Consider the following 27,046-nt stretch of genomic DNA (forward strand, 5'->3'; position numbering starts at 1 on the left):
ACTGTAAATATGGATCTAATTGAAACCCAGCTTTAACACATCACAGAGTCAGAGAGTGAGAGAGCGAGAGAGAGAGAGAGAGAGAGAACAGGGTGAGGGTTAAGGCTGACCCACCCACAGCAAACGGGCAGGTTTTGTCCCAGGGATTTATTTTTGTGGCTGGATGGCATTCAAACATCTCTGAGCTCCTGTTTGCCTCGTTTCTTTTTTAGCCCAACACTGCGCTGTGGAAACTATTACACACACACACACACACACACACACACATGCTCTCTCTCTCTGACTAACTGACTGACCTTCCCCTCTTAGCCTCCTGCGAGCAAGCATAAACTGCAGCGAGAAACAGAAGTGACATTCAACGCAACGCAACTCCCAAGAAGGCAGAGACTTTACTGGAGTTCACTGCAGATCAGAGAGAGAAGGAACCGTAAGTGACTCTTTCAAAACTCCAGGGGGCCGTGAAAAAAAGTTGCTTTTAATCCACACTTCTCCTTTTAAGGAATAACTTGTTTTGTTTCTCTCTTGAAGTTAGTCAGCTTCCAGGCTCTGTTTTGCCTGGCATTTGTTTAATTTAAAGGCGCTGTCTGTGACTCTGTGTGTGTGTGTGTCTGTGTGTGTGTGTGTGTGTGTGTCGCGTGTCTGCATGTGTGTTCCTCTATCTTGTTAAGCATCATTTCAATTTGTCGCAAATTGTGTCTCGATAATGCCGGACTTGCACAGATTCCCCGTGAAATAAATGTGTGAATGAATAAGTGTGCGCGGGTGTGTGTGTGTGAATACGCGTGAGTGTCAGTGAGCAAGTGTGGCAGCGTTTGTGAGAGCACGTGTCGTATTGCGCCTCTGTGTGTGTGTGTGTAAGCGGGTGTGTGCGCACGAATGTGCGTGCATGAGGGTGTGTGTGCATGTGTGTGCGCGAGCTTTTCCAATAGTGCTGCGGGGCGATCGTTCACGTCCACCTGAACTGTGAGACCGGTTTAACATCCCATCCGAAGGGCAGCGTCTCCGACAATGCAACACACGCCAGCGGTGCATTGGAGCATCAGCTTAGACTGTGTGACTTCAAGTCCTGACGTAGGGGCTTGACCCCACAACCTCCTGACTGAGCCAGGTTGGGATTTGAGTAGATCATTAATCTACTCCAGTGAGCATCTAATACCGAGACTGACACAACGGGGCTCTTATTGCGTTGTAAGTTTATCTGAGGCCGACACACACACACACAGAGTACTGACTCTCTTTAACGGGCACTTTTTGGGGGGTCAGCCGGGTGTCTGACGCACGCGGGAACCCATCACCGTTACCTAAGAGTCTCCAAACCCAACTGAGGATTCCAGACCTCCCACCGACACATGGGAATCCCTGAGATAGATTTTTGGAATGGAACACTCTCTCTCTCTCTCTCTCTCTCTCTCTCTCTCTCTCCCTGAGGGACGCCTCCTGCTTACCTAATTCCGGAGAGTATTAGGCACAGGTTGGCGAGAGCCAAGGCTTGGGGGGGTGGGGAGGGAAGCCCAGAGTGTGCGTTGGGGGTAATTGGTGGAGTCTGACCAGCTAAAACCACGCATAGCTTGGCCATTGAGAGAGAGAGAGAGAGAGAGAGCGCGCGCTGTCTGGCCAAGCTTTCCCGTGGCTTGTCCAGTGAGGACCACTCTACCTGTTATGGCTTTGGCTTGTGGGGTTAACAGGAGCTGAGTGGGTGGATTCCCGTGGGGCGTTGGTGCGGGAGTGGAGATTGCATATCAGATCCGCACATTGTTTTACATAATGGTGTGAGCTGTTGAGTGTGGGGTGCGAGAGAGCGCTGGGGGACGGTGCAGGCACACAGACGGCTTTCAGTGTTAAGTCTTCCGAAATACAAGGGGGTCAAATTCCAACCGTGAGGTGGGAGGGAGGAATATTTCGCAACTCGGTCACTTATAACTGAACTGTGACTGTGGAGTCCGTGGCGAAGTGGTCAGAGCCCTCGCCCGCAAGCAAGAGGACCCGGGTTTGATTCCCAGGCAGGTGGAGGATGAAATCTTAGGCAAGTTTCCTTACTCCGCGCGCGCACACACACACACACACACGCGCACACGCGCGCCTCTGTTTACCAGCAGTGAGTAGGAACCCGGTCGTTAGTCGATTGGCGAATCGCTTTTCCAGAGGGTAATAATCCCTTCAACAACAAAAAGTGCGGTCACTCAATTAACGACTGTTTGTGGGGACGCCGCTGTGCGTAATCAGCTGCCGCATTTCGCCCACAAAATGCAGTCACTGCACTTTACAGTGTATCCCGTGAAGCGCTTTGAGACGTCTCAACGCCGTGATAAGACGGTATATCAAATACAAGGGTTATTATTAATTCCATATGCATATATACACATATAATAACACTCTCTCCCCTCAACCCTCTGCTCGTCCAGCGAGGACCACCCTCCCCTTTAGGGCTGTGGCTTGCAGGGGTTAAAAGGAGCCGAGGGGGAGGATTCCCTACCCCCGGGGACTGGTCGGCCCTTCCAGATCCTGCGGATGAGCCAGGACCTGTGAGGACCTGCCTCATCGACATCAGCAGTGCCCTGAAGTGACAAGGCCTATAATCTTGCTCAAATACAACCCTTTCTATGGCAGCTGTGTTTTACTGAACTCCCAGTGTAATCCTTCCGTCGTGACATCAGTGAGAATGAGATATTCTTGTCCCTGACTCCAACCTTGGCCCCGGCCAACGCCCGCTCAACCGAGATGACTCATTTCAATCCCAAGCCCGCTGCCGAAAATAGCAACAGTGATCTGATAATCATCGGAACGATCAATAATACTAACAATTGCTGTGTTTGGTAACAGGGCTTTTTTTGTGAAACGTCTCAAAGCGCTTTGCAGGGCTTTACCGTGTGCTTTGTGTGCCAATTTGCGCCCAGCGAACAGCCGTTAGGCGAGCGAGTGAACAATTTTTATCGAGGGGGAAAGGTGGGGAGGGATTCTCGGTCAGGATGCGGGGTGGGGGGAGGGGAGGAGAGAGAGAGAAAAACTCCCTTAAAAAATAATAATCATAATTTGGTCACTCACTCCACGACTGTTTGTGGATCACTGCGGTGTACCACTGGCATTTCACCCACCAAATACACAGTCGCTGCACTTCAGCGTACTCCGGGGAAGGTGTTCTCGACCACGGGCCAAGGCGCAATATTAAACGCCAGGATTATTATTATTAATTGTCTGAGCCTCTGGCTGGGCTCGGGCCTGTGTGGCACGTCCTCTGATGACTAACACTGTCCCATTAAGTCAGATTTCTCTCACCCACGACTTCCCATTGCAACCAGATGCTGGGCCGGGCGGCTCTCCGCAAAGCCATTTGTGCTTTGTATTTTTAGGCAACGCGCAGCAGCCAATGTGCACATAGCAACGCAGCCCCACCAACAGCCACGGAGCGAGCAACCAATTTTATCCGGGGGATTGTCGGACAGGACACCGGGAGGGAAGGAGGGAGAGAGAGAGAGAGAGAGAGAGAGAAACTCCCTTCTCTTTTCCCCGATCTTACAGGAGACCTTTAACGCCTGCCTGACCGGAGCGCGGGGTTAGTCTGCGCGCGGCGTGAGCGTGTGTCAGCCCTCGCATTCAACGCAGCGCCTCTATCGCGCCTTCGAGACGTCTCCCACTGCGGATTTGCGCGGCGGCGGCGACCACGACAACGACGACGACGGGAAGTTGCCTTCGTGCGGCGCCTTTCGGGTCAGGAGGACCCCCCCCCCCCCAAGGCGCTGGGGATCCGCAGCGCCGTGTACCCGAAGGCGGAAAGGTGCTGCGTTAACCGCGAAGGCTGAGGATCCTCGCGGAGCTGCGCTGGCGGACGGCTGTGGTCCCTGACGTGGGCGAAGCGGCGCCGCACTGCGTGACCGCAGGAGGGCGATGTTCACCTTCCGTCCGAATGGCTGGGAAGAGAGCCGGAGGCGGCCGAGTTTCTGGGAAAGCCGTGGCTGTGTTCCCTCGGGTTATCCCGGCTCGGCCTCTCGTCTCCCAGAGTCGGAACTCCGTCAGGATTGAGCTCAGGGTCCAGGCTGACGCTCCAGCCCAGCGTCGGGGTGGGGGGGGGGTGGGGGAGAGAGAGAGAGAGAGCCCCACATTGTCGGAGACACCGTCCTTTGGAATAGACGTTAAACCTCACTCGCCCACTCCCTGTTCTGACCGAGGTTCTGTCTCAATTCAACGTCGGTTCTGGGTTGAGACAGAATAAGAACAACGATAGCAATAGTAATAATAATAATCCTCGCATTTGATACCGGCCCCCGATCACGTCTTCCCGACGCCCCAAAGCGCTTCACAGGTTTCGCCGCAAAGCAACGTATCCGTGGGCGGGCGATACGTGGCAGGATTGGCTGTAAAAGCCATTTGTCTGTGCTTTGTGGGCGAAACGCGGCAGCCAATTATTGCTCCCGTAAACAGTCGTGGATTGCGTGACCCAAGTTTTTTTTTCGTTTGTGGAGGGGTTTTTTTCCCCTGGAAAGCGATCGGCCAATCGACTAACAACCGGGTTCCTACTTACTGCTGGTAAACAGAGGCGCGTGCGTGTGCGTGTGCGTGGAGTAAGGAAACGTGCCTCCCTAACGGTTCACCCTGACCCGCCAGGGGATCGAACCCGGGTCCTCTCCCACTACACTACAGGACTCCTCGAGAAGCGCCGAGGGCTGAAGCCCAGAGCTTTGTATCCTGACGTTCCCCCTCCAGCACAGAGTTCGTGTGGTGTGTGGTGTTGTCGGATGGCTGAAGGCCCACTGTTAGTCTCGGGACTCTCCCTTTCACACTGTAACTAACAATAAGACTCCACTTTGATTGGGAGCTGCTAGTTTTATAGCGTGGGTGTGATCCCAAATTATTCCCACAGCTCACAATGGCTTCTGTGTCTTTGCTAACAGGAAGTTGTTGGCAATATTTTGTGTGTGTCTGTGTGTATGTGTGTGTTTCTGTTTGTGTGTGTTTTTGTGTGTGCGTTTGTTTGTGTATGTGTACCCCTCTCTCTCTCATTCTATGTATATTTGTGCGCGTCTCTCACGTTCTCGCTCCGTGTGCGTGTGTGTATGTGTGTCTCTCTCTCTCTCTCTCTCGTCTTTTGTCTCTCTCCCTTGTTCCCCTCTTTCTCTCTCTCTCTCTCTCTCTCTCTGCTTCTCCCCCCGACCCCGCGCAGAGAAAATTTCCCAGGAGACAGAAGTGTCTGAGCGTGAACAGAGTGACTGAAGAGCTGAATGGGACTGTGACTGTGGCAGAGGCTTTTGTGCTGACAGTGAATGTAAGAGCCACAGCTCGGCGCAGGGTTGTCTGTCTGTGTCTCTGTGTCTCCGTGTCTCACTGCACATCGTTTCTCTCAGCTAAAGCTTCCCCCGACCCACCCACCCACCCACCTCCCTCCCAGAGAGACACACAGCCCAGCCATCCAGCCCAAACCATTGCAGGTACTTTATTTTTTTTGCCCGGCCGGGTGTCTTGAACCCGCGCAGGAACCCGTCACCGTTGCTTAAGAGTCTCCAAACCCAACTGAGAATTCCATGCGTCCCACCCACACATGGGAATCCCCGAGGAAGTTGGTCGGAATGGAACGTGCTCTCTCTCTATCTCCCTGGAGGGACGCCCCACCCCCCCCCCACTGCTTACCTAATTCCGGAGAGTATTAGGCGCAGGTTGGCGAGAGCCAAGGCTTCGGTGAGGAGGAGCCCAGAGTGTGCGTTGGGGATAACTGCCGGAGTCTAACCAACTAAACCCACACATAGCTCAGCCATTGATATCGCTGTCCGGCCGAGCTTTCCCGCTGCTTGTCCAGCGAGGACCCCCCTCCCCGTTAGTTAGGGCTTTGGCTGTAGGGTTAACACACAGGAGCTGAGAACTGTTCTGAGAAGTTCTCCACAGGATTTCATTGTAAAGTGTAGTCACTGTGTGTTTTGTGGGCTCTCTCTCTCTCTCTCTCCCACCCTCCCACCCTCACTAGGATGGAGCATCAGCCTGGACTGTGAGCTCAGGTGTGTGTGATCAGTCTCCACGCTCCCCTCTATCCCGCTGGGAATGTTAGCCTTCGGGAATGAAAGCGCTTTCGTTGGGTTGGGCAGCGAGTTCGCTGTCAGCCGGGATATCTCATGTTGGTGCTGCAACGCCTGAGAGTGACTCACGGCTGAGCTCAGACTCGGAAAAGTGGACATAACATTGTGGTGTTAGGGCCTCCGCAGCCTCCGCAGCCTCATGGGGCATCACACACAGACGGGAGCAGCGAACTGAGCACAACACAACAGAGCCCTGTAGCTCCGGGGTTAGAGCGAGCGCTCGCCTCGCAAGCCAGAGGACCCGGGTTTGATTCCCAGACGGGTCAAGGCCAAACCTTAGGCAAGTCTCCTTACTCCACACACACCCACCCACCCGCATACACACACGCCTCTGTTTACCAGCAGCAAGTAGGAACTCGGTCGATTGGCAGATCGCTTTTTCAGGGGTAATAATCCCTTCAAATGTTTTTTAAAAATCCACGGCTGTTTGTGGCGGACGCTGCTGTGCGCAACTGTCTGCCGCGTTTCACCCCCAAAATATACAGTCAATTCACTTTGCAGTGTATCGTGTGAAGCGCTTTGAGACGTCTCAAAGACGTGATGAGGCGCTGTATCAAATGCCAGGATTATTATTATGTTATTATTCTTGTCTTAACAGTCGGACGGAGACGTGAGAGGAGGTGAAGCGGGGGTTTGTGTGCATGTGTGCGTGTGTACATGATAACGAAACCGGGACCGACTCTGCAGTTCTCAAACATGCAGCCTGAGGTAAGCGATACTCTCTCTGTGTCGCTCTTTTCCTTCTGCCCACCCTCCCCCTCACACTCTCCTCACTCTCCTCTTCCCTCTCTCCCTGGGGATACTCTGTAAACCCCATTTCCTTCTCCTGCCAGTAGTGTGCGTTCTCCCTCTCCCCCCCTCTCTCTCGCGCTCTCTCTCCCTCTCTCTCTGGCCTCTCGAGTCAGTGGGGTGTTGTGTCGATAAACCTCGCTCCCCCGCCCGCCTGTGCCCTGTTCAGGTGGACGCTAAAGATTTCCCACGGCACTGTCCAATAAAGAGAAGGGAATTTCTCTCCCCCCACCTCTCTCTCTCCCTCTCTTCCGGTGCTCTAAGTAAAACTGTTCGTTCATCCCACGGCTGTTTGTGGGGACGCTGTTGCGCGGAATTGGCTGCCGCGTTTCGCCCCCGAAATACACAGTCACTTCACTTTACAGCGCGTCCTGTGAAGCGCTCTTGAGAGCGCTGCCGACTGACACCCAGACCCTTGTCTTCCCGCAGGACCTCCCTGGATCCCGTCCCAAAATATTTCACGTTTCCCGACATCGGAGTTTTCACCTCCCGGAACAGGAAGCCATCGTGATGAAGGAGACCTCTATCCCTCCTCCTCCTTCTGTTCCTGCTCCGCTCATCCCATCCCTCTGTCCCCTCTCCTGCCAGGACTCCTCCCACCTGGAATTCCCGTCCCTGGACGACTTCATCCCGCCCGGCCTGCAGAAAGGCGGATTCCGTGTGCCCCCGGCCGCCCCTCGGAACGCTGTATCCCTGGGGCAATTTCCACCGCCTCCACCCGCGTCCGGCTGTGTAAGAAAATGTCCGCTCACTGGGGCTTGATGGACCGACATGGTATCGATCAGTCTGCTCGGCACCCGCACCATCGCCGGTCAGGCCTTCAGCCTCTCTGCCCCCACCGTTTGGAACTCCTTCCCACAGTCCCTCCTCCGTCTTGCCCCCTCCCTCGCCTCCTTCTAGGCCCGTCTCGTAGACCCTTCTCTTCGACCAACCGCGCCTTCGGTCACCCTCCGACCCCTCCCGATCCCAACCCCCAGCCCAGGTCCAAATCCGACTGTCCAGCGCCTCGGGACGTCCTCCCGACGTGTAAATGACGTGTTGTTGTTGTCTCTCTCTCCCTCGGCTCAGCCTCCAGTTGTTCAAGGAGCACGAAGGGCCAGTGAGAGTTACCTCGGCCTCCCTCGCTCACCCGGGCTGGACGCCGGTAAGTGACCCTTTATCCCTGTAGCTCCGGGGTCAGAGCCCCTCGCCTCGCAAGCCAGAGAGACCCGGGTTCGATTCCCGGGCGGGTCAGGTCTGGGCGAAACGTCGGGCAAGTTTCCTCACTCCACAAACTGTTTACCGGCAGTCAGTAGGAACCTGGTTGTTAGTCGATTGGGGGATCGCTTTCCCAGGGGGTAATAATCCCTCCACAATATGATAATAATAATGTAATCAGTGCTGTGTGCCATTGTGCTGCCATTTCGCCCACAAAAATACAGTCGCTACACTACACAGTGTGAAGCGCTTTGGGACGTCTCAAAGACGTGATGAGGCGCTACATCAAACGCAAGGATTATTATTATTATTGTAGTGTCCTCGGTTGCTGGGGGTCCACAGGCAGGGAGTTTGCGTAGTGGAGCCTGGAATGCAACGAAGGCGAGAGTGTGAGGGTCTCGGGGGGTGAGGCCGTGTCGGAGCCGGGCGACATTGCGGAGGTGGTGGTGGGGGGGGGAGGCAGAGCTTCGCCTCGGGCGGGATTCACACGCCCACACACACACACTAACACGTTGCCTGCCTTTCCCCGTTGCCAGGCGCCGGGTTGAATGGACGCTCCCTGCCCCCGCCTCGCCCGGCACTGTGGGCGGAGAACCGCAAAGACTCGCGGGAGAAGAAGTGGATCAAGTACGAGGGAATCGGGCCGGTCGATGAGGTCGGGATGCCCATTGCCTCCAGACCAGTAAGTCCCCCCCCCCTCCCTCGCCTGAACGCAAGTTGTTGTGGTGTTGGTGGTGGTGTGTCCCGCGGGTGGGGAGGGGGTGGGGAGCCGCGCGGTGTTTTAATCGGTGGCTGAGATTGTCTTCTTCCGAAACAGAGTGTAAACAGACCCAAGGACTGGTACAAGAGCATGTTCCGACAAATCCACAGGAGGCGTTCAGGTAAATACTTTGCAGCAAACGCACAAACACCACCACCACAACAACAAAAACAACAACACACAACATTTTACACGGCCCCTCTCAGGTGGTCCCAAGGCGCTGGACGGTCAGGGGCTTGGACCCGAGCTGAGCTGGGGGTTGGGATCAGGAGTGTTTGGGGAGGGTGGTGGTGGGGGGCGTGAGGAGGGTGACCGAAGGCGCGGTGGGTCGAAGTGGAGGGTCTTGATGGAGACGAGGGCGGGGGGCCAGGCGGAGGGAGTGTGGGATGGAGTTCCCAAATGGCGGGGGGGGGGACGGACAGAGACTGAAGGCCCACCCGCCCGATGGTGGGGCGGGCCGGGTGAGGGGTAGTGGGGGGGGGGTGTGTGCGCGGGTGGGGGGACGTGGAACAGACCGAAGCCCCCTGAGCGGAGGGAGGGGACCGGTTGATGTGGGGTTAGCGGGTCACAGAGGCAGGGAGTTGCTTTGAAGGCGACGAACCGCAAGGAGCCGATGGGCTCATTTTTACACCGAAATCTTCCACCGCCCACACGGTGCAGAATGTGCTGCCAAGTTCCTCTGCGTTGCCCCATTGTATCAGACGCTCTCCTCTCCCAACGTGAGCGCAGATTACAATCTTTGTCAGTCTTTGTTTTTTTGTGGATGGAGGGAGGGAGTGATTGATTGATTGATTGATTGATTGATTTGTGCACTTATTTGCGTATTTATTTGTGCATTTGTGTATTTATTTGTGTATTTGTGCATTTATTTACTTGTGTGTTCGTGTACTTATTTGCTCGTCCTTCACGGACAATGTCACCTCCTCTTGCAGACGATGAGTTCGAGAGCGGAGGAGGGTGGAACGTGCCCGACAGTAAGTTCTCCGGGTTCTTTAAAGGAATCGTTTAATTCTGTCGCTCCAGACACGACAACACACGAACACTCAAACCTAAACCTTGGCTTCCTCCTCCTTTCTTATTGAGTGGCAGCCTGGCTCGGTGGCAGCGCTCTCTCTCTCTCTCTCTCTCTCTTTCTCTCTCTGTCTCTGTCGCGTCTGAGTCAGAAGGTTGCGGGTTCCAGACAACCCCCCCCCCCCCCCACACGCACACACACACACGTCAGGATTTGGAATCACGCAGTCTAAGCTGATGCTCCAGTGCAGTGCTGGGGGCGGTGCGGGGGGGGGGGGGGGCGTTCCATTGCCAGAGACACCGTCTTTCGGATGAGACGTTAAACCTCACTCGCTTCCCGTCTGTGCCCTGTTCAGGTGGACGGTAGCGGTGCTGTGGGAAAAGAGAAGGGAGTTTTTCTCTCTCTCTCTCTCACCCTGTGTCTTGGCCAACAATTCCCCCCCACCCCCCACCCCACCACCACTTGATGGCTGTTTGCGGGACATTGCCGTGCGCAATTGGCTGCCGCGCTCCGCCCGCATAACACACAGTCACTACACTGTACAGTATATCCTGTGGAACTCTTTGAGATGACATATCACATGCGAGGATTTTTCTTAAATGGCTTTTTTAATTTTAATTTTTTTTGAAATGGTTATCAATGTTGTGATTGTTATTAATGTTATTGTTAATGTTGTTGTTGTTAATGTGGTTGTTATTATCTTACAGCGGTCGATTCCTCCAACAATGTGACACAACAGTTCAGAAACGGACTTCCAGACAAGCGGGGATTAGACACCATCTTATTGCCGAAGGCTGACTTGCCAAAACACGCCTCCCCCTCCCACGGGTGAGACGTTTTCCTGATTGTTCTGCTGACTGCGAAACTGCTCTCCCCCCCCCCCACTCGCTCCTGTGGCGTTCCCTGCAGCTCAGGGGTTCAGAGGCCCTCGCCTCGCACGCCGGAGGAACCCGGGTTCGATTCCCGGACGGGTCAGGGCGAATCCTTAGGCAAGTTTCCTTACCGCCCCCCCCCCACACACACACACACACGCGCGCGCCCTGGTTTGCTCAGCAGTAAGTAGGACCCAGTTGTTAGTCGATGGGCGGGTTTGAGACCTCCTCCCAACTTGACACGGTTAATGTTAATTCCGAGTAGTTAATTAACAGCCGCTTTGTGGTCAGAGTATGTGTCTGTGTGTGTGTGTGTGTGTGAGAAAGAGAGAGAGAGAGAGAGAGGGTTGGGGGGGGGGGAGAGGGTCTATCAATCGATGCACTTTGAACCCTTTTCAAACCTTGGAACAATGCGGTTGGGAAATTCCTCCGGACAAGACAGACACTCGCACACAATAGAGAAAACAGAATGTTCCAGAAGTGGGGGCTGGCCCGGAGCCAGAGGGAAACGGCTAAAGTCTGCACATAACTGGGATATTTACTCGCTGACGAAACCCAAAACCTACTGTGGAGGTGAGGCCGTTAAAACCCTGCGTGGCCAGGACTTTGAGCTCCCAGCCCTTGGCCGGCTGTTTGTCCCTCGCCCCCCCCACTCCCCTCCGCCGGACACTCTGTTCGCCTCGGTGTTCCTGGGCTGCGGAGAGGGTGAGTGAGTCGGGACACCAGAGCGCTAAGTGCTTTTGAGACGTCTCAAAGACGTGGGTTAATATGGTTGTTACTGCTGTGCGGCTCTGGCGGGAGTGAGAGGGAAATGCTTCAGGTGCGATTACCCCAGAGTCGCAAATACCCCAACTGCGATCACTGGGTCCAACAGAGGTGGCATCGATGTCTCTGCCCACCCCCACCCCCCCCCCCCATTTCTTACCCCCACACCTCTTCCCCTCCTCGTCCCCAGCAAGTTAACAGAATAATAACAATAATAATAATAATCCTTGCATTTGGTATCGCCCCCTTATCACGTCGTCGAGGCGTCTCAAAGCGCTTCGCAGGAGATACGCTGTAAAGTGTAGTGACTGTGTGTTTTGGGGGCGAAACCCGGCAGCCAATTGCACCCAGCGACGCCCCCACAAACAGTCGTGGGTTGAGTGACCAAATGATCACTTCTTGGGGGTGTTGGAGAGAGTGAGGGCGGAGAGGGAGGGAGAGAAAAAAGAGAGAGATGGGGAGCGAGTAGGGAGACTTGAGAGATAGAGGCGGCGAGAGAGGGAGGGAAGGAGAGAGAGACCAGAGGAGGAGAGGGAGGTAGACAGAGATAGAGAGGGGGAGAAAGTGAGTGGGAGGAAGAGAGAGAAAGAGAGAGATAGGGGGAGAGAAAGAGAGGTAGAAAGAAAAAGAAGTGGGGAAGGAATTGAGCTGTGAGTTTGTGTGTGTGTGTGTGTGTGCAGGAGAGTGTGTGTGGTGTGTGTGTGGTGAGTGTATAGGAGTGTGTGTGAGTGTGTGCAGGAGAGTGTGTGTGGTGTGAGTGTGCGGGAGTGTGTGTGTGTGTGAGTGTGCGGGAGTGTGTGGTGTGTGTGCGGGAGTGTGTGGTGTGTGTGGTGTGTGGTGTGTGTGTGAGTGTATAGGAGTGTGTGTGAGTGTGTGCAGGAGAGTGTGTGTGGTGTGAGTGTGCGGGAGTGTGTGTGGTGTGTGTGTGAGTGTGCGGGAGTGTGTGTGGCGTGTGGTGTGTGTGTGAGTGTGCGGGAGTGTGTGTAGTGTGTGTGGTGGGTGTGTGTGTGGTGTGTGTGTGTGTGAGTGTGTGTAGTGTGTGTGGTGTGTGTGAGTGTGCGGGAGTGTGTGAGTGTGTGTGTGTGAGTGTGTGAGTGTGCAGTGAGGTGAGGAATGCCAGCGATGTGATCTGAGCTTCCACATTCCTCCCCCGTCCGTCAGCGAGTCCGAGCCTTGACATCCCAACATGTTGAGATCCGCTCACACAGCTCAGCCGCCCGCGTCCACAACACAGCCCCCTCCGTCTCCCTGGCAACGCTGACACATTACTTGGTATTTCCTCTCTCTCTCTCTCTCTCACTCACTCACTCACACGCTCTCTCTCTCTCTCTCTCTCTCTCTCGCTCTGAAGGAACGATCGCCGGAGCGAGTTGGGAGCTGACACCCACACGATCCACACTCAGCCCAGGAGGAGCTTCCAGTACGGTCCCAGGCGCTCGTCCGTGCCCGAGACGAAGACGGAGAGAGGGCGGGAGACGGAGAGGCAGTGGAAGGTGAGGTGCTTCGCGCACGTTCTTTGGCCCCGGGGCTGATTCGAGAGAGAGGGACACACACACACACACTCACACAGACACTCTTTCCCTCCTCCTTTCACTCTCTCTAACTTTTCCGCCCTCTTTCTCTCTCTCTCTCTCTCTCTCTCTCTCTCTCTCGCCATACCTTCCCCTCTCTCTCCCTCTCTCTCTCTCTGCCTCTCGTTCCCTTTCGCTCTCTCTCTCTCTCTCTCTCTCTGCTTCCCACTCTCCCCTCCTCCCTCTTTCTCGCATTCTCTCTCTCTCTCTCTACCTCCCCCTCTCCTCTCTCTCTCTCTCTCTCTCACAATCTTTGTTCCCGTCTCAGAAAGTTAACTAAGTGTGACAGCTTTAAACACTTACTCACTGAAAGGCTGGGCATTCTCTCTCTCTCTCCCCACCCCCCTCTCTCTTTCTTTCTCTCGCTCCTTCTTTTCTTTTTTCGATTCTTTTCTGTTTCTTTTTTCTGCTCTCCCCCCGCCCATCCCTTTCTCCCTCACCCCCCCCCTTTCGCTCTGTCCAGCTCTCCTCACTCACTCTCTCTCTCTCTCTCTCTCCTCTCCCTCCTCTCTCTTTCCCCTCCCTTCCTCTCTCCTTCCCTCTCTCTGACGTTGAGGAGCTCTCAGATCCCCCCCCACCCCCCCTCAGGTGACGAACGCAATGTAAATGCACGTTGTTGTCGTTGGGTGTAAAGAAATGCCAAGACACTGACATAAGCCCCAGTAACCTCTCCTTTAATGGTCAAAACGCTCATCATCTTTAATCGTATCCTTGTGCAATATCAGTCGAACTGAAGCCATAACAGCTGACGTCTCAGGGCTGTGGATGAGGATTAACTCTTAGAGGAACATAGGAACAGGAGGAGGCCATTCAGCCCCTCGAGCCTGTTCTGCCATTCTATTAGATCATGGCTGATCTGTACCTCAATTCCAATTCCCCGCTTTTGCCCCCGTATCCCCTGATCCCCTGAGCTGACAAACACCTCTCCACCTCAGTCTGGACAACGTGAATGGATCCAACCGTAACCGTGTGTGTGCGCGTGTGGTTCACACCCCTCACTGTCCAGCACTTTGACACGTCCTTCAGACGTGAAAGACACCGTGTAAATGTAAATGTGTTGTTGTTGTAAAGGTAATTTTTGTTGTTTGCGGTGGGATGGGGGGGGGAGAGAGTGAGTGTGCGAGGGGAGAGTGTGAGGGTGTGAGGGGGCAGTGTGGCCTCACTGTCTCTCTGCTTGTTTGTAGCCTGGAACACCAGCTGTGAACTCTAACAGAACCCACTCTGCTTCCTTCGAGGTAAATGACTTCGGGCTTTGTCTTGTCACTTTCTCACTTATACACACTCACACTTACACACACACAGACTGTGCCATAGATCACACACACACACATACACATACACACACCCCTAACACACTGACAAATACACACACGCATTTACACAGACTAACAAACACACACATCCAGCGCTCTGGGACACTACCCTGCATGAGGGGCACTGTAAATGCAAGTTGTTATTGACATGCGCGCACACACACACATGATGCCCACCCTACATACAAACACACATGCAGACACACATTCATATGGAAACACACACATATATATATATATACACACATATAGCCACACGCGCACAGACACGCGCACGGTCAGACGCGCGCGCACGGACAGACACACACGTGATGCTGTGGTGTGGTACTAACCTGCCCTGTGTGTTGGGTTCAGACAACCCTGGAACAAGAGCTGAGGCATCTGGAGGCTCAGTTAGAGACAGACCTGAGGGAAATGGAGCAGTGGCAATCTCAGAGAGCACAGCAGGTACAACCTCTAACCTTACAGCCCTCGCCTCGCAAGCGAGAGGACCAGGGTTCGATTCCCGGGCAGGGAGAAATGTTGGGCAAGTTTCCTTACTCCAACCCGCTTGTTAGTCGATGGGCGGGTGGCTTTCCCAGGGGTAATAATTCCTTCACAATAATAAATAATAATAATTTGGTCACTCGATCCACGGCTGTTTGTGGGGGCACTGCTGTGCGCAATTGGCTGCCACGTTTCGCCCACAAAACCTACAGTCAAATCACTTCACGGTGTATTCTGTGAAGCGCTTTGAGACTTTTTTTGTGTGTGTGTGTGTGTGTGTGAGCGTCTGTGTATGTGCGCATGTCTGTGTATGCGTTTCTGCTTGTGTGTGTATGTGCGCGTGTGTGTGTGTGCGTGTCTGTGCACGTCTGAGTACATGTCTGATTGTTTGTGTTTGTGCACATCTCAGGGTGTGGTAAATGTGCATTGAAGTGTGCGAGAGAGAGAGAGAGAGAACCTGGGTGTGTTTGTGCTATGTTCACTGTGCTGAGGTTGTGTCCTGATCTCAATGAGGCGAGCGCTAGCTAATAGCAAGGCCGATCGCGTTTACACTGTGAGTATTAAATTACAACCTGTCTTCAAATGGAACATTCCTTCCCCACCCCTCCCCTCCGATCCTGACTTCCCAGGCCAGGTAGAGGGTGAGATCCACAGTCAAACTCTCTCTACGCCACAGTGGATTGTCAGACTCTGCCACGGTCGAGCTTCGTGTGACACAAACCCGGGTGGAGGGTTCTAGACAAGTGCAAGTTGTTGTTGTTGTTGTTGTTTTGGGGTTAAAGCTCCTGCGTTGCCTTGGAAGAGAGAGAGAGATTTCCGCCTCCTCGCACCTCCCTTTGATTGGAGTCCCCGTCGCTCAGGGGTTGGAGCCCTCGCCTCGCAAGCGAGAGGACCCGGGTTCGATTCCCGGGCGGGTTGGGTCGGGGCGAAACCTTAGGCAGGGTTCCCTCACTCCTCGCTTGGAGGATGTCCGTGCTCCTGGGTGGGGGGAGGGGTGCAGGGTCCCCTCGGAGCTGAACTGGCTCCACAGTGACGTGTTTGGCAGTGGATTGTCGGAATCGAGTCAGCCCTCTGCGACGGGCTCGGCAGTCTGGGTTTTGTGAGTGAGCGACTGAGTGAGTGAGTGCGTGGGTGAGTGAGCTTGTGAGTGAGTGAGTTGGAGGGAGGGAGGGTGGGTGTGAGAGTGAGTGAGTGAGGGTGTGAGTGAGCGGGAACAGGTTGGAGTGTAGGACTCAGCTGACTGCTGGTTGTGTGGCACTGGACGAATGTGTCTCAACAGCTTTCTCACTGTCTGATTTTTTTTCACCAGGAATCGCGAGAGTCAAAACCCCTCAACGCACCCTCCACATCCGCCAGGTGAGAGACACAGCGAGAGAGAGAGGGAGAGAGACAGAGCACACAGTGACCCAGCCAAAAAGGGTGTGATTCCCTGTTCGTGAGAGAGTGTATGTGTGTGTCAGCCCGGCTCAGTCACTTGTGCTCTCGCCTCCGAGTCAGAAAGTTGTGGGTTCAAGCCTTGGAATCACACAGTCTCAGCTGATGCTCCGCTGGAGCCCTGGGGGCTGTTGGATTGTCGGAGACTACGTCCTTCAGACGAGACGTTAAACCTCACTCCCCGTCTGTCTGCTCAGGTGGACGTTAAAGATCTCCTGGGGGGCTATTGAAAAGAGAAGGGAGTTTCTCTCTCTCTCTCTCTCTCTCCCATGGTGTCCTGGCCGACAAGATAATATCGGTCACTCAATCCATGACTGTTTGTGGGAGTCCTGTAGCTCAGTGGTTAGAGCGCTCGCCTCGCAAGCGGGAGGACCTGGGTTCGATTCCCCGCAGGAACTAACCTTGGGCAAGTTTCCTTACTCCACACACGCACACACACACACACACACACGCGCGCCTGATAATAATCCCTCAAGAAAAAAATAATAAATTGGTCACTCCAACCCACGGCTGTTTGTGGGGACGCTGCTGTGCGCAATTGGCTGCCGCGTTTTGCCCACAAAATGTACAGTCAATTCACTTTACAGTGTATCCTGCGAAGCGCTTTGAGGCGTCTCGAAGACGTGATGAGGCGCTGTGTCAAATGCGAGGATTATTATTATTATTATTCTCTCTCTCTCTCTGATAGTCGGATGGCTTCATCTCCAAGTTGGGATCGTTCCGCTGGTGCCCATCATCCCAATGGCCAACGCACTGAGCCATGGGAATCCCTCGGAGGCACAAGAGGCCGGGATAAATCTCCGTCCCCCAGAGGTGAGCCGGGCAAAGCGCAGTTAGCCTATCGTGCAGTCCCTGTAGCTCAGTGGTTAGAGCAATCCCCTCGCAAGCGAGAGCACCCGGGTTCGATTCCCGATCGAGGCAAAACCTTAGGCAACTTCCCTTACTCCACACACACACACACACACACACCACACGCCCCTGTTTACCAGCAGTAAGTAGGAACCCGGTTGTTAGTCGATTGGCGGATCACTTTCCGGGGGTGATAATCCCTCAAAAAAATAATAATAATTTGGTCACTTAATCCGCGCAATTGGCTCTCACAAAACTTTACAGTGTATTGTGTGAAGCGCTTTAAGACGTCTCAACGACATGATAAGGCGCTGTATCAAATGTAAGGATTACTGTTGTTGTTATGAGGTTCTTATAACATCTTATGTGACGGCTGAGATGTGAGAGGACTCTGGGCAATGCCGTCTCTGTTCTCCTCTCACTGAACACTGATGGAAAACGTCTGCTGTCTGTTTCCTGGTTTGCAGATCCGCTAAATCCCAGGAATGGCTTCCACGGCGAGAGGTTCGGGAGCCAGGAAATCGGGTCCGACTGGCCTTCCAAGCGGGAAGAGAAGAAGGTAAGAGCGGAGAGAGAGAGAGAGAGAGAGTCACTTGGAAAAGGCAAAGTTTGTAGATGGTAAAGACAGTGAGGTACATAGGAACAGGAGGAGGCCATTCAGCCCCTCGAGCCTGTTCCACCATTCTGTTAGATCATAGCTGATCTGCACCTCAACTCCAATTACCCACCTTCACCCCATGAGGAACCCTACAATACAGATCTATGTTTATATCTGGAGTCCTGTAGCGCAGTGGTTAGAGCACTCGCCTCGCAAGCGAGAGGACCCGGGTTCGATTCCCGGGCGGGGAGAAACCTTTGGCAAGTTTCCTTACCCCACACACACGCCTCTGTTTACCAGTGGTAACTAGTTGTTAGTCGATTGGCAGATCGCTTTCTGGGTGTAATAGACTGTTTGTGGGGACGCTGCCGCGCGCGCAATTGGCTGCTGCGTTTCGCCCACAAAACACACGGTCACTATGCTTTACAGTATATTCTGTGAAGCGTTTTGAGACGTCTCGACGACGACGAATGCGAGGATTGTTATTATTATTATTATTCTCCAGTTCCTTATTTTTCACCTTGTCATCGCTCGGGATCGGCACGTCGGTGTGATACGACGTGTACAGTCCCAATCGTCCTAAGCTTCTGTTTTTGTACACTTTATTCTCTTTCCCGTTCAGATGAAGGCAGCCAGAGCCAAGTTCGATTTCCAGGCCCAGTCTCCCAAGTAAGTGTGACCCGATCCGGCTCAGGCTCACACCCGCGATCTCCCCAGTCCGACTGATGGTCAGATTAATAATTCAGTGTGTTGATCGCTCTGTGCGGCTGCGTTCTCAGCTTTCACCTCAACCGGGTGGGTTATTGAATCACATTAACCCGATGGGAGTCGCGTTGAGTCCGCCCTCAACTCTCACAGCTCACCCCCCCCCCCCGTTCAATCCCGCCAGCCTGTCCTATCCCCGCGCCCGCCCTTCAAGCCTCTTACCTCTCATGTACTTCTTTCTGTGGGGTAGTGGTTAGAGCACTCGCCTCGCAAGCGAGAGAACCTGGATTCGATTCCCGAGCGAGTCTGGACGAAACCTTAGGCAAACTTCCTCGCTCCACACACACGCGCCTCTGTTTACCTCGCAGTGTGTAGGTTGTCAGTCGATTGGCCGATCGCTTTCCGGGGAGTAATAATTCCCCCCCCAAATAAAAAAAATGTAGTCGCTCGGTCCACGACTGTTTGTGGGGACGCTGCTGTGCGCAATTGGCTGCCGCGTTTCGCCCACAAACATACACAAGTCACTGCACTTTACGGTATATTCAGTGAGGCCCTTTGAGATGTTTCGAGGACGTGTCAAGGCGCTACATCAAGCGCAGGGATTATTATTATCGTTGTTATAAATCTTGTTGTTGTTGTTGCAGGGAGCTCGCTCTACAGAAAGGAGATGTGGTTTACATCCACAGAGTGGTCGACCAGAATTGGTTGGAAGGTGAACATCATGGGAGACACGGCATCTTTCCAGTAGCCTATGTAGAGGTGAGCTCCATTTTGTGTGTGGCCTTCACGCCCTCCACCGCCTCGCTCCTCCCTCCCTACCTCCCTTACCTCCTCAAGGCTCGTCTCAAGACACTCCTCTTCGACTGTGCCTTCGATCACCCTCCTACCCCCAACCTCCCTGTCTGTGCCTGTCCAGGTGGATGTTAAAGATCTCCCGCGGGGCTGTTCGAAAAGAGAAGGGAGTTTCTCTCTCTCACTCCTGGCGTCCCAGAGAATAATAATCCTTACATTTGACACAGCGCCTCATCACATCATTGAGACGTCTCAAAGCGCTTCACAGGATGTATTGTAAAGTGAATCGACTGCATATTTTGGGGAAGAAATGCAGCGGCCAATTGTGCACAGTAATGTCCCACAAACAGCTGTGGATTAAGTGACCAAATGATTATTTTTTATTTAATTAGCCTTGGAAAGCGATCCGCCAATTGACTAACCACCGGGTTCCTACTTAGTGTTAGGGAAACACAGGCGTGTGTGTGGAATAAGGAAACTTGCCCTAATGTTTCGCCCTGAGCCACCCGGGAACTTAACCCAGGTCCTCTCGCTTGTGAGGCGAGTGCTCTAACCGCAACACTACAGGATGTTATTAATATTTCAGATCATCCCAGACACGGAGAGACCGACCCCCATAAAGCCCCCTCCCATCCAAGTGCTGGAGTACGGAGAAGCAGTAGCAACCTTCAACTTCAAAGCCGACTTACCTGTCGAACTCTCCTTCCGCAAGGTACGTCGTCTATAATCATTAACACGGACATTATTTTTTTCTGGCCAGCCGGGTGTCTGACACACACACACACACACACACACACACGCAGAGAACCATCACCGCTGCTTAGGATTCTCCAAACCCAACTGAGAATTCCCCCCATCCCACCTACACACGGAAATACCAGAGATAGATGGTTGGAATGGAATGCGCTCTCTCTCTCTCTCTCTCTCTCTCTCTCACTGGAGGGACACCCCCCCCCCACCCCCCGCTTACCTAATTCCGGAGAGTATTAGGTACATGTTGGGAAGAGCCAAGGCTTGGGGGTGGAGGGGGTGGGAGCCCAGAGCGTGTTTTAGGGAGAAACTGCTGGAGTCTGACCAGCTAAAACCACACATAGGTTGGCTATTGATATCGCTGTCTGGCCGAGCTTTCCCACTGCTTGTCCAGCTAGGACCCCCCTCCTCCCCGTTAGTGGGGGCTTTGGCTGCGGGGTTAACAGGATTCCCTGCCCCCTCGTGACTGGCCGGCCCTTCCAGGTCCTGCCGATGGGCTGGAATACTGCGGCCCCTCCTGGCTCAGGAACCGGGACTAGAGGCCGTCATGGAGGGTGGGGGGGGGCTCGATTCTGACATTCCATTCCCTGGCAGGTCACCTTGGAGCCAGTTCAGCTCTGACCAGACCCCGCTTACCACCCACCCCCACGCCAAGGGAGGATGGACCTCTTGATCTGCCCTGGGCTTTGATGCCCCACCAATTGGCTTCCAACCCCAACCTCCACCTCAGCGGCTCCGGTTGCTGTGAGAGCAAAGCTTTGCTGCCCTCTCGTGGAGAGTTGGAGATTGCAGCAGATTCGCAGGTCCCCCACCAGCCCCCAATAGGGTATAGGGTGGTCCTGGATGGACAAGCAGCGGGAAAGCTTGGCCAGACAGCGATATCAGTGGCCAGGCTGTGTGGTTTGGACTGGTCAAACTCCAGCAGTTACCCCCCCCACCCAATACATGCTCTGGGCTCCACCCCACCCACCCCCCACCCCCCCCACCACCCCAAGCCGTTGGCTCTCGCCAACCTGCGCCTAATAATATTTAGGATCCATCCCTCCAGGGAGAGAGAGCGTGTGTGCGTTCCATTCTCTCCCTCTGGTGACCTTGTTTTTTTTATATTGTGTTACGATTATTGTCCTCTCTCTCTCTCTCTCTCTTTCTCTCTCTCTTTCTGTCTCTCTCGACGCTGAACATTAGCTGGAAAGATCAAGTCCTCGGGGAGGGCTTGTTGTTTGATACGTTACAATGCAATCTACTTTTACACCGCGCCTTTCACGTCGGGAGGACGTCTCAGATTGCCCGACAATGCTGCGTTGGAAACCGAGCCGGGTGTGGGAACCAAGGTGGGAGGGGGGTGGGGGTGAGGGGGTAGGAAGACGACCGAAAGCGCGGTCGAAGAGATATGCCCTTTTTTTTTTAGACGAGGGGAGCAAGCGAGTGAGTCGGAGGGACTCCGGGGTTTTCCAGAACAAGGGGCGTCATCTTAAAGATTAGAGACAGGTCACTTATGAGTGTAATCAGCGGCAATTTTTCACAACACACAAAGGCCACACAGAAACCTGGAACTCTCTCTCTCTCATTCCCTCCCCCAAAAGCCTGTGGGTTATGTCTGGATCCATTCACATTCTGAAGACTGAGGTGGAGAGAGGTGGAGGGGGGCAGAATGGCCTCGTCTGTTCCTATGGTTTCACATCTCCCTGCGTGTCCTTTTTTCTCTCTTCCCTCTCCTTCCCCCTCTCACCCTCACATCTCTTTTATCTCATATTAACTGTGCTTTGTTTCAAAATACTCTTCCAATTTTACTGTAACTTTTTTCTCTCTCTCTCTCTCTCTCTCTCAATAAAAAAAATCTCCACTTAAGCTTTCCTGATGGCTCAGTGGATACAGAATGGAGCTACCAGGTATAAATTAACATCAACGAGTGACATTTTACACGGAGTCTCTCACGTCGGGAGGACGTCCCAAGGCGCTGGACAGTCGGGGATTTGGACCCGAGCTGGGGGTTGGGATCAGGAAAGGGGTGGAGGGCGGGGAGGGTGGGGGGGGCAGGAGGGTGTCCAAAGGCGCGGGCGAAGAAGAGAGTCTAGAGTTGGGCCTTGAAGGAGGTGAGGGAGGGAGGTGGCGAGGCGAAGGGACTGTGGGGTGCAGCTCCAAAGGGGAGTGGGCAGAGAGGCAGATACGCATTGTGTGAAGCGCTTTGAGACGTCTGGAAGCCGTGATGGGGCCTCTCATCAAACGATTATAATGATCGCTCGCGCTGTTGGCCCTCAGGGAGAGACCATCTGCCTGATCCGGAGGGTCGACGACAACTGGTTCGAAGGAAGGATCTCGGGAACGAACCGTCAAGGGATCTTCCCGACCAACTACGTGCAGGTGGTGAAGGGCCCCAGGATGAAGAACTCTGCGGACAGCTCGGTGCCCCCCGCCTCGCCCACTCCCGTGCCCCCCGCCTCGCCCACTCCCGTGCCCCCCGCCTCGCCCGCTCCCGTGCCCCCCGCCTCGCCCGCTCCCGTGCCCCCCGCCTCGCTCGCTCCCCCGGAACCCCAGAGCCCCCTCACCTCCCCAACCTCCCCCAAAAAGGAATGCTCGGACTCGTTGGCCCGATTGCTCTCCAACCAGAACTTGCTGCACTCATCCAATCAGCACTCGGTGTCGTCCGCACCATCGTCCAATCAGCACTTGATGTCGGCGCCCTCGACCAATCAGCGCTCAGTGGCTGCGGCGTCGTCCAGTCAGTACGTGGTGCGAGTGGCATCGTCCAATCAGCATTCGTTTCCGTTGTCCAATCATCACTCGGCGCCCATGCCTTCGTCCAATCAGCACCCGGCCCCGGCCTCCTCGTCCAATCAGCACTCGATGCCGGCCGCCTACACCAATCAGCGGCTGCCGAGCCCCTCGGCCAATCACCTCCTGGCACCGAGAGGGGCAGCGAATCAACATGGCCGGAGCCCGAGCCCCACCCCCACGGGTTGGGCCTCGGCCAATCACATCGCCTCAGGCCAGCGGACGGAGCCTAGCCCCGCCCCTCCAGCACAGGTCAGACATCGACAACAACGACGACCACTTGCCTTTGCCCAGCGCCCCCTCGTGCAGGACAGCGCCCCAGAGCGCCCCACAGTGGCCGAGCCCCACACGCGGGGGGGGGGAAGGGGGGAGGTGACCGTAGGTCAAACTGGTCAAAGAGGACGGCCCTCAGGCTCGACCTGAAGCCGATGATGATGATGATGATGATGATGACGGCGCTATATTGATGCGAGTTGTTGTATTACACCGTTTACACTTCACTCCTCTTATTCGATAGCAATAATAATAATAATATTTCTTGCAGTTGATACAGCGCCGTCTCACGTCATCGAGACGTCTCAAAGCGCTTCACACTGATTATTATTCGCAGTTGATGTATATCACAACCCAAAGCGCCTCACGGGAGTTTACTGTACGGCGTAGTGACTGTTTTTGCGGGGGGTGGGGGGCGTGTTGGGGGGTGGGTGAAGATGTGGGGGTTCTTTTTGGTGGAGTTCTTGGTGTTGTATTAACTTTTTCTCTTCCCCTCTCCCACTTCGCTCTCTCTGTCTCTCTCTTCCCCCACCTCCCCTCCCCTCCTCGCTCTGTCCACCTCCTCTGTCTCTCTCTCTCTTTCTCTCCCCCTCTCCCCCCCCCCACCCCCGCACAGAGCTGGGTGCCCGCTGACGCCAGCCCACAACCCCATATCGTATTCAATAAGTCCGAGCGAACCCAAGTCACGTCAGCGGGAGGTCCGAACTCTCCGGCCTTGCAGTGGACTCTGTGAGTATAACCTAAAATAATAATAAAATAATAATAATCCTTGTGTCGGACATCGCGGCTTATCGCGTCGTCGAGGTACGGCTGCTGTGTTTAACCCACAAAACACACAGTCGAGTCACTTTACAGTTATTCTGTGAAGCGCTTTGAACGTCCTAAAGGCCTTATACAATATTCCTGTGTAGACGTCCCAAGACGTCCCAAGACGCTGGACAGCCAGGGATTTGGACCCGAGCTGGTGCTGTATCAAACGCAAGGATTATTATTATTATTCACTGTTATTATTAGTCTCTGTGTCGTGACTGTGTGTTTCGTAGGCGAATCGTTGCTGATGATTATCTGTTGCTCCTGTTTGTGTTCTCAGTTACCGAGTGCTGTACAACTATCAACCGTTGAATGGTGATGAGCTGGAGCTGAGAGAGGGAGACTTGGTGGATGTGATGGAGAGGTGTGACGATGGCTGGTTTGTCGGTAGGTTGCGATGCTGTTAATAAGACCCTCAGCTCCTCGCTGTGTGTTTTTTTGCCCGGCCGGGCGTCTGACACACTCTGAAACCCGTCACCGTTGCTTAAGAGTCTCCGGACCCAACTGACAATTCCCCACATCCCACCTACACGTGGAAATCCCAGAGATAGGTCGTTGGAATGGAATGCGCTCTCTCTCTCTCTCTCTGGAGGGATGCGTACCTAATTCCGGAGAGTATTAGGCACAGGTTGGCGAGAGCCAAGGCTTTGGGGGGAGCCCAGAGTGTGCGTTGGGAGTAACTGCTGGAGTCTAACCAGCTGAACAGCAATAGCTTGGCCGTTGATATCGCTGTCTGTTCACCAGCAGTCAGTAGGAACCCCGTTGTTTGCCTTTTTTTAAAAAAATTAAAAATAATAATAATCCTCGCATTTGATGCAGCGCCTCATCGCGTCTTCTCGACGTCTCAAAGCGCTTCGCAGAATAGACTGTAAAGTGAATTGGCTGTACTTTTTGCGGGCGAAACACGGCGGCCAATCGCGCACAGCAGCGTCCCCACAAGCAGCCGCGGTTTGAAGTCACCAAATTATTGTTGGTTTTCATGTCTTGAGGGATTATTGTCAGGCGCACGTCTGTGTGTGTGTGTGTGTGTGTGTGTGTGGAGTGAGGAAACTTGCCTAAGGTTTCACCCTACTGGGAATCGAACCCAGGTCTCTCGCATGCAAAGCGAGTGCTCTAACCACTGAGCTACAGGACTCCGCAAACAATTTGGTTATTCAATCGACGGCGGTTTGTGGGATGCTGCTGTGCGTCAATTCACTCTTCCGTGTATTGTGCGACGTGAATTGAGACGTCTCGGAGGTGTGATAAGGCGCCATGTCAAATGCACGGACTATTATTATTATTCTCAGTCTCACCTCATTCCCCCCCTATCACACAGGCACCTCCAGACGAACACACTTGTTTGGCACTTTCCCTGGGAACTATGTTCAACCCGTGTAACATAGGCGCACGGAAGATGCTTCACCGACCAGCAGAACATCTCAAGAACATTCTCTGCAAATGGGTCCTCACTCCATTTCCCCCCTCTCCCCCCACCACCTCTGAGATATCTCTGCTCACCCCTGCCTCTCTCTCTCTCTCTCTCTCTCTCTGTTGCAATTGACCGTAGCTCGGAACGGAACAGAACAAGTCTCAGCAGAAATGGTCCAAATCTGTTTTGTCTAACGATTTGCGTTAAGATTTCAGCGACTGAAGCCGGTGGGAGGGGGAGGTGACCGTCGGCCACGGTCGAAGGGAAAGGTCTTCAGGCGCTCCCTGAAGACGGGGAAGGAGGGGGCAAGGGGGAGGGATTGAGGCAGAGGAGAGCCTTCCAGAGTTTCGGGGCGTAGTGGCTGAAATCTGTAAATCTTAGATCACGGACTGACACACACACACATACACAAACACACGCACTCAATGGATTGAAGGTCCCAAGCGAGACAAGCCAGCGATTAAACCCACTTCCATTTCCAATAACGTCTTAATTCTCTCTCTAGATTACAGACCCCACACGGCGTACAGGCTCCCTCCCCCCTTTAATGGTTCCAAACCCTTTGAAAAGCAGCTGTAGATGGTGTTCGGAGCCAGAGAGAAAGCGAGAGAGAGAGAGAGAGAGAGACTGGCTGGAGCTTTGTAGCTGAGTTCGGTTTCACGCTGGTGGAAGCTGGTCCACCAGAGTGAAATCTAAATATCTCTCTTGAATATACCTGCACTACTGCTTAGGCCTGTAAATAAAATGAATGTGGTTCACGACGCCTTTCATCCGCCGCGATTTTCTTGTTTTTGGTTTTGTCAGACTCGCGCGGAAACCCATCAGCGTTCCTTAAACGTCTCCGAACCCAACGTGAGGATTCCAGCCATCCCACCTACACCTGGAAATCCCAGAGAGAGATTGTTGGAATTGAATGGCCTGCGCTCTCTCTCTCCCTTTCTCTCTCCCTCGCTCTCTCTCTCCCCGGAGGGAGGCATCTTGTTTACCTAATCCCGGAGAGTATTAGGATTTCCACCATTTTTCAGTGGAGTCTGGTTGGACCTTCAGGTTCTGTGTTTGGAACGAGGTGTTTAAAATAATAAAGGGTTTTGATGGGGCAGCTACAGAGACACTATATCCTCTGGTGGGTGGAGGGAATCCAGAACATTGGGGGGGGCATCATCTCAAAGTTAGAGTCAGGCCATTTAGGAGTGAAATCGGGGGCAGTTTTTCACACAAAAAGTAGTGGGAATCTGGAACTCTCTCCTTCCCCCAAAAGGCTGTGGATTATGGTTGGATCCATTCACATTTTCCAGACTGAGGTGGTGGTGTTTGTCAGCTCAGGGGATACGGGGCAAAGGCGGGTAATTGGAGTTGAGGTACAGATCAGCCATGGTCTGATAGAATGGCGGAACAGGCTCGAGGGGCTGAATGGCCTCCACCTGTTCCTACCTTCCAGTCTCGGCGATGTCAGTGACGAGGAGAAAGGTCACACCAGCTCGAAACCGCCCCACAAATGGAGAAAGTCATTAATTTCCTTGGGTTGACATATTCCCCTGCCCCGGGAGTGGGTTGGGCTGGGTGGGCCGGGGTGGCTTAACGGTGTAATGGGAGGATTTCCAGCTGGGTTTATCGTGCCAGTGAGCAGTGCAGAATGGCAGCAATGCGGTTGAACTTTTGCCAGGGATAACTTTACAGTGGCACACCCTAAACTCAAAGTACACAACAAGAGTGTTTCATTACGCTTTGACCCATCTTAACCTCATGTAGGAATGTGGTTGAGAGTATCTGTTGATATAGTGATCTGCAGAGTCCACCCATCAAACCAAAGCTTGACTCAGAGGATAGC

The 27,046-nt window shown here is 53.8% G+C and overlaps 1 protein-coding gene across 1 annotated transcript; it reads left to right on the plus strand.

Moving 5' to 3' along the window:
* The first annotated feature begins 270 nt into the window (after positions 1-270).
* sorbs3 (sorbin and SH3 domain containing 3) lies at positions 271-25,466 on the plus strand. The gene is made up of 22 exons (XM_042344425.1): positions 271-427; positions 6,658-6,767; positions 7,278-7,580; positions 7,917-7,992; positions 8,582-8,727; positions 8,863-8,926; positions 9,738-9,779; positions 10,525-10,645; positions 12,806-12,947; positions 14,210-14,260; positions 14,693-14,785; positions 16,134-16,180; positions 16,947-17,071; positions 17,575-17,666; positions 18,328-18,374; positions 19,055-19,169; positions 19,789-19,914; positions 22,212-22,394; positions 22,473-22,976; positions 23,614-23,726; positions 24,088-24,194; positions 25,126-25,466. Exons 2-22 carry the CDS (start codon positions 6,717-6,719, stop codon positions 25,185-25,187), a joined length of 2,610 nt encoding a protein of 869 aa, XP_042200359.1. The 5' UTR covers positions 271-427; positions 6,658-6,716; the 3' UTR covers positions 25,188-25,466.
* The last annotated feature ends 1,580 nt before the right edge of the window (positions 25,467-27,046 follow it).

Source organism: Callorhinchus milii, unplaced genomic scaffold, assembly GCF_018977255.1.
Source record: "Callorhinchus milii isolate IMCB2004 unplaced genomic scaffold, IMCB_Cmil_1.0 Scaffold28, whole genome shotgun sequence".
NCBI lineage: Eukaryota > Metazoa > Chordata > Chondrichthyes > Chimaeriformes > Callorhinchidae > Callorhinchus > Callorhinchus milii.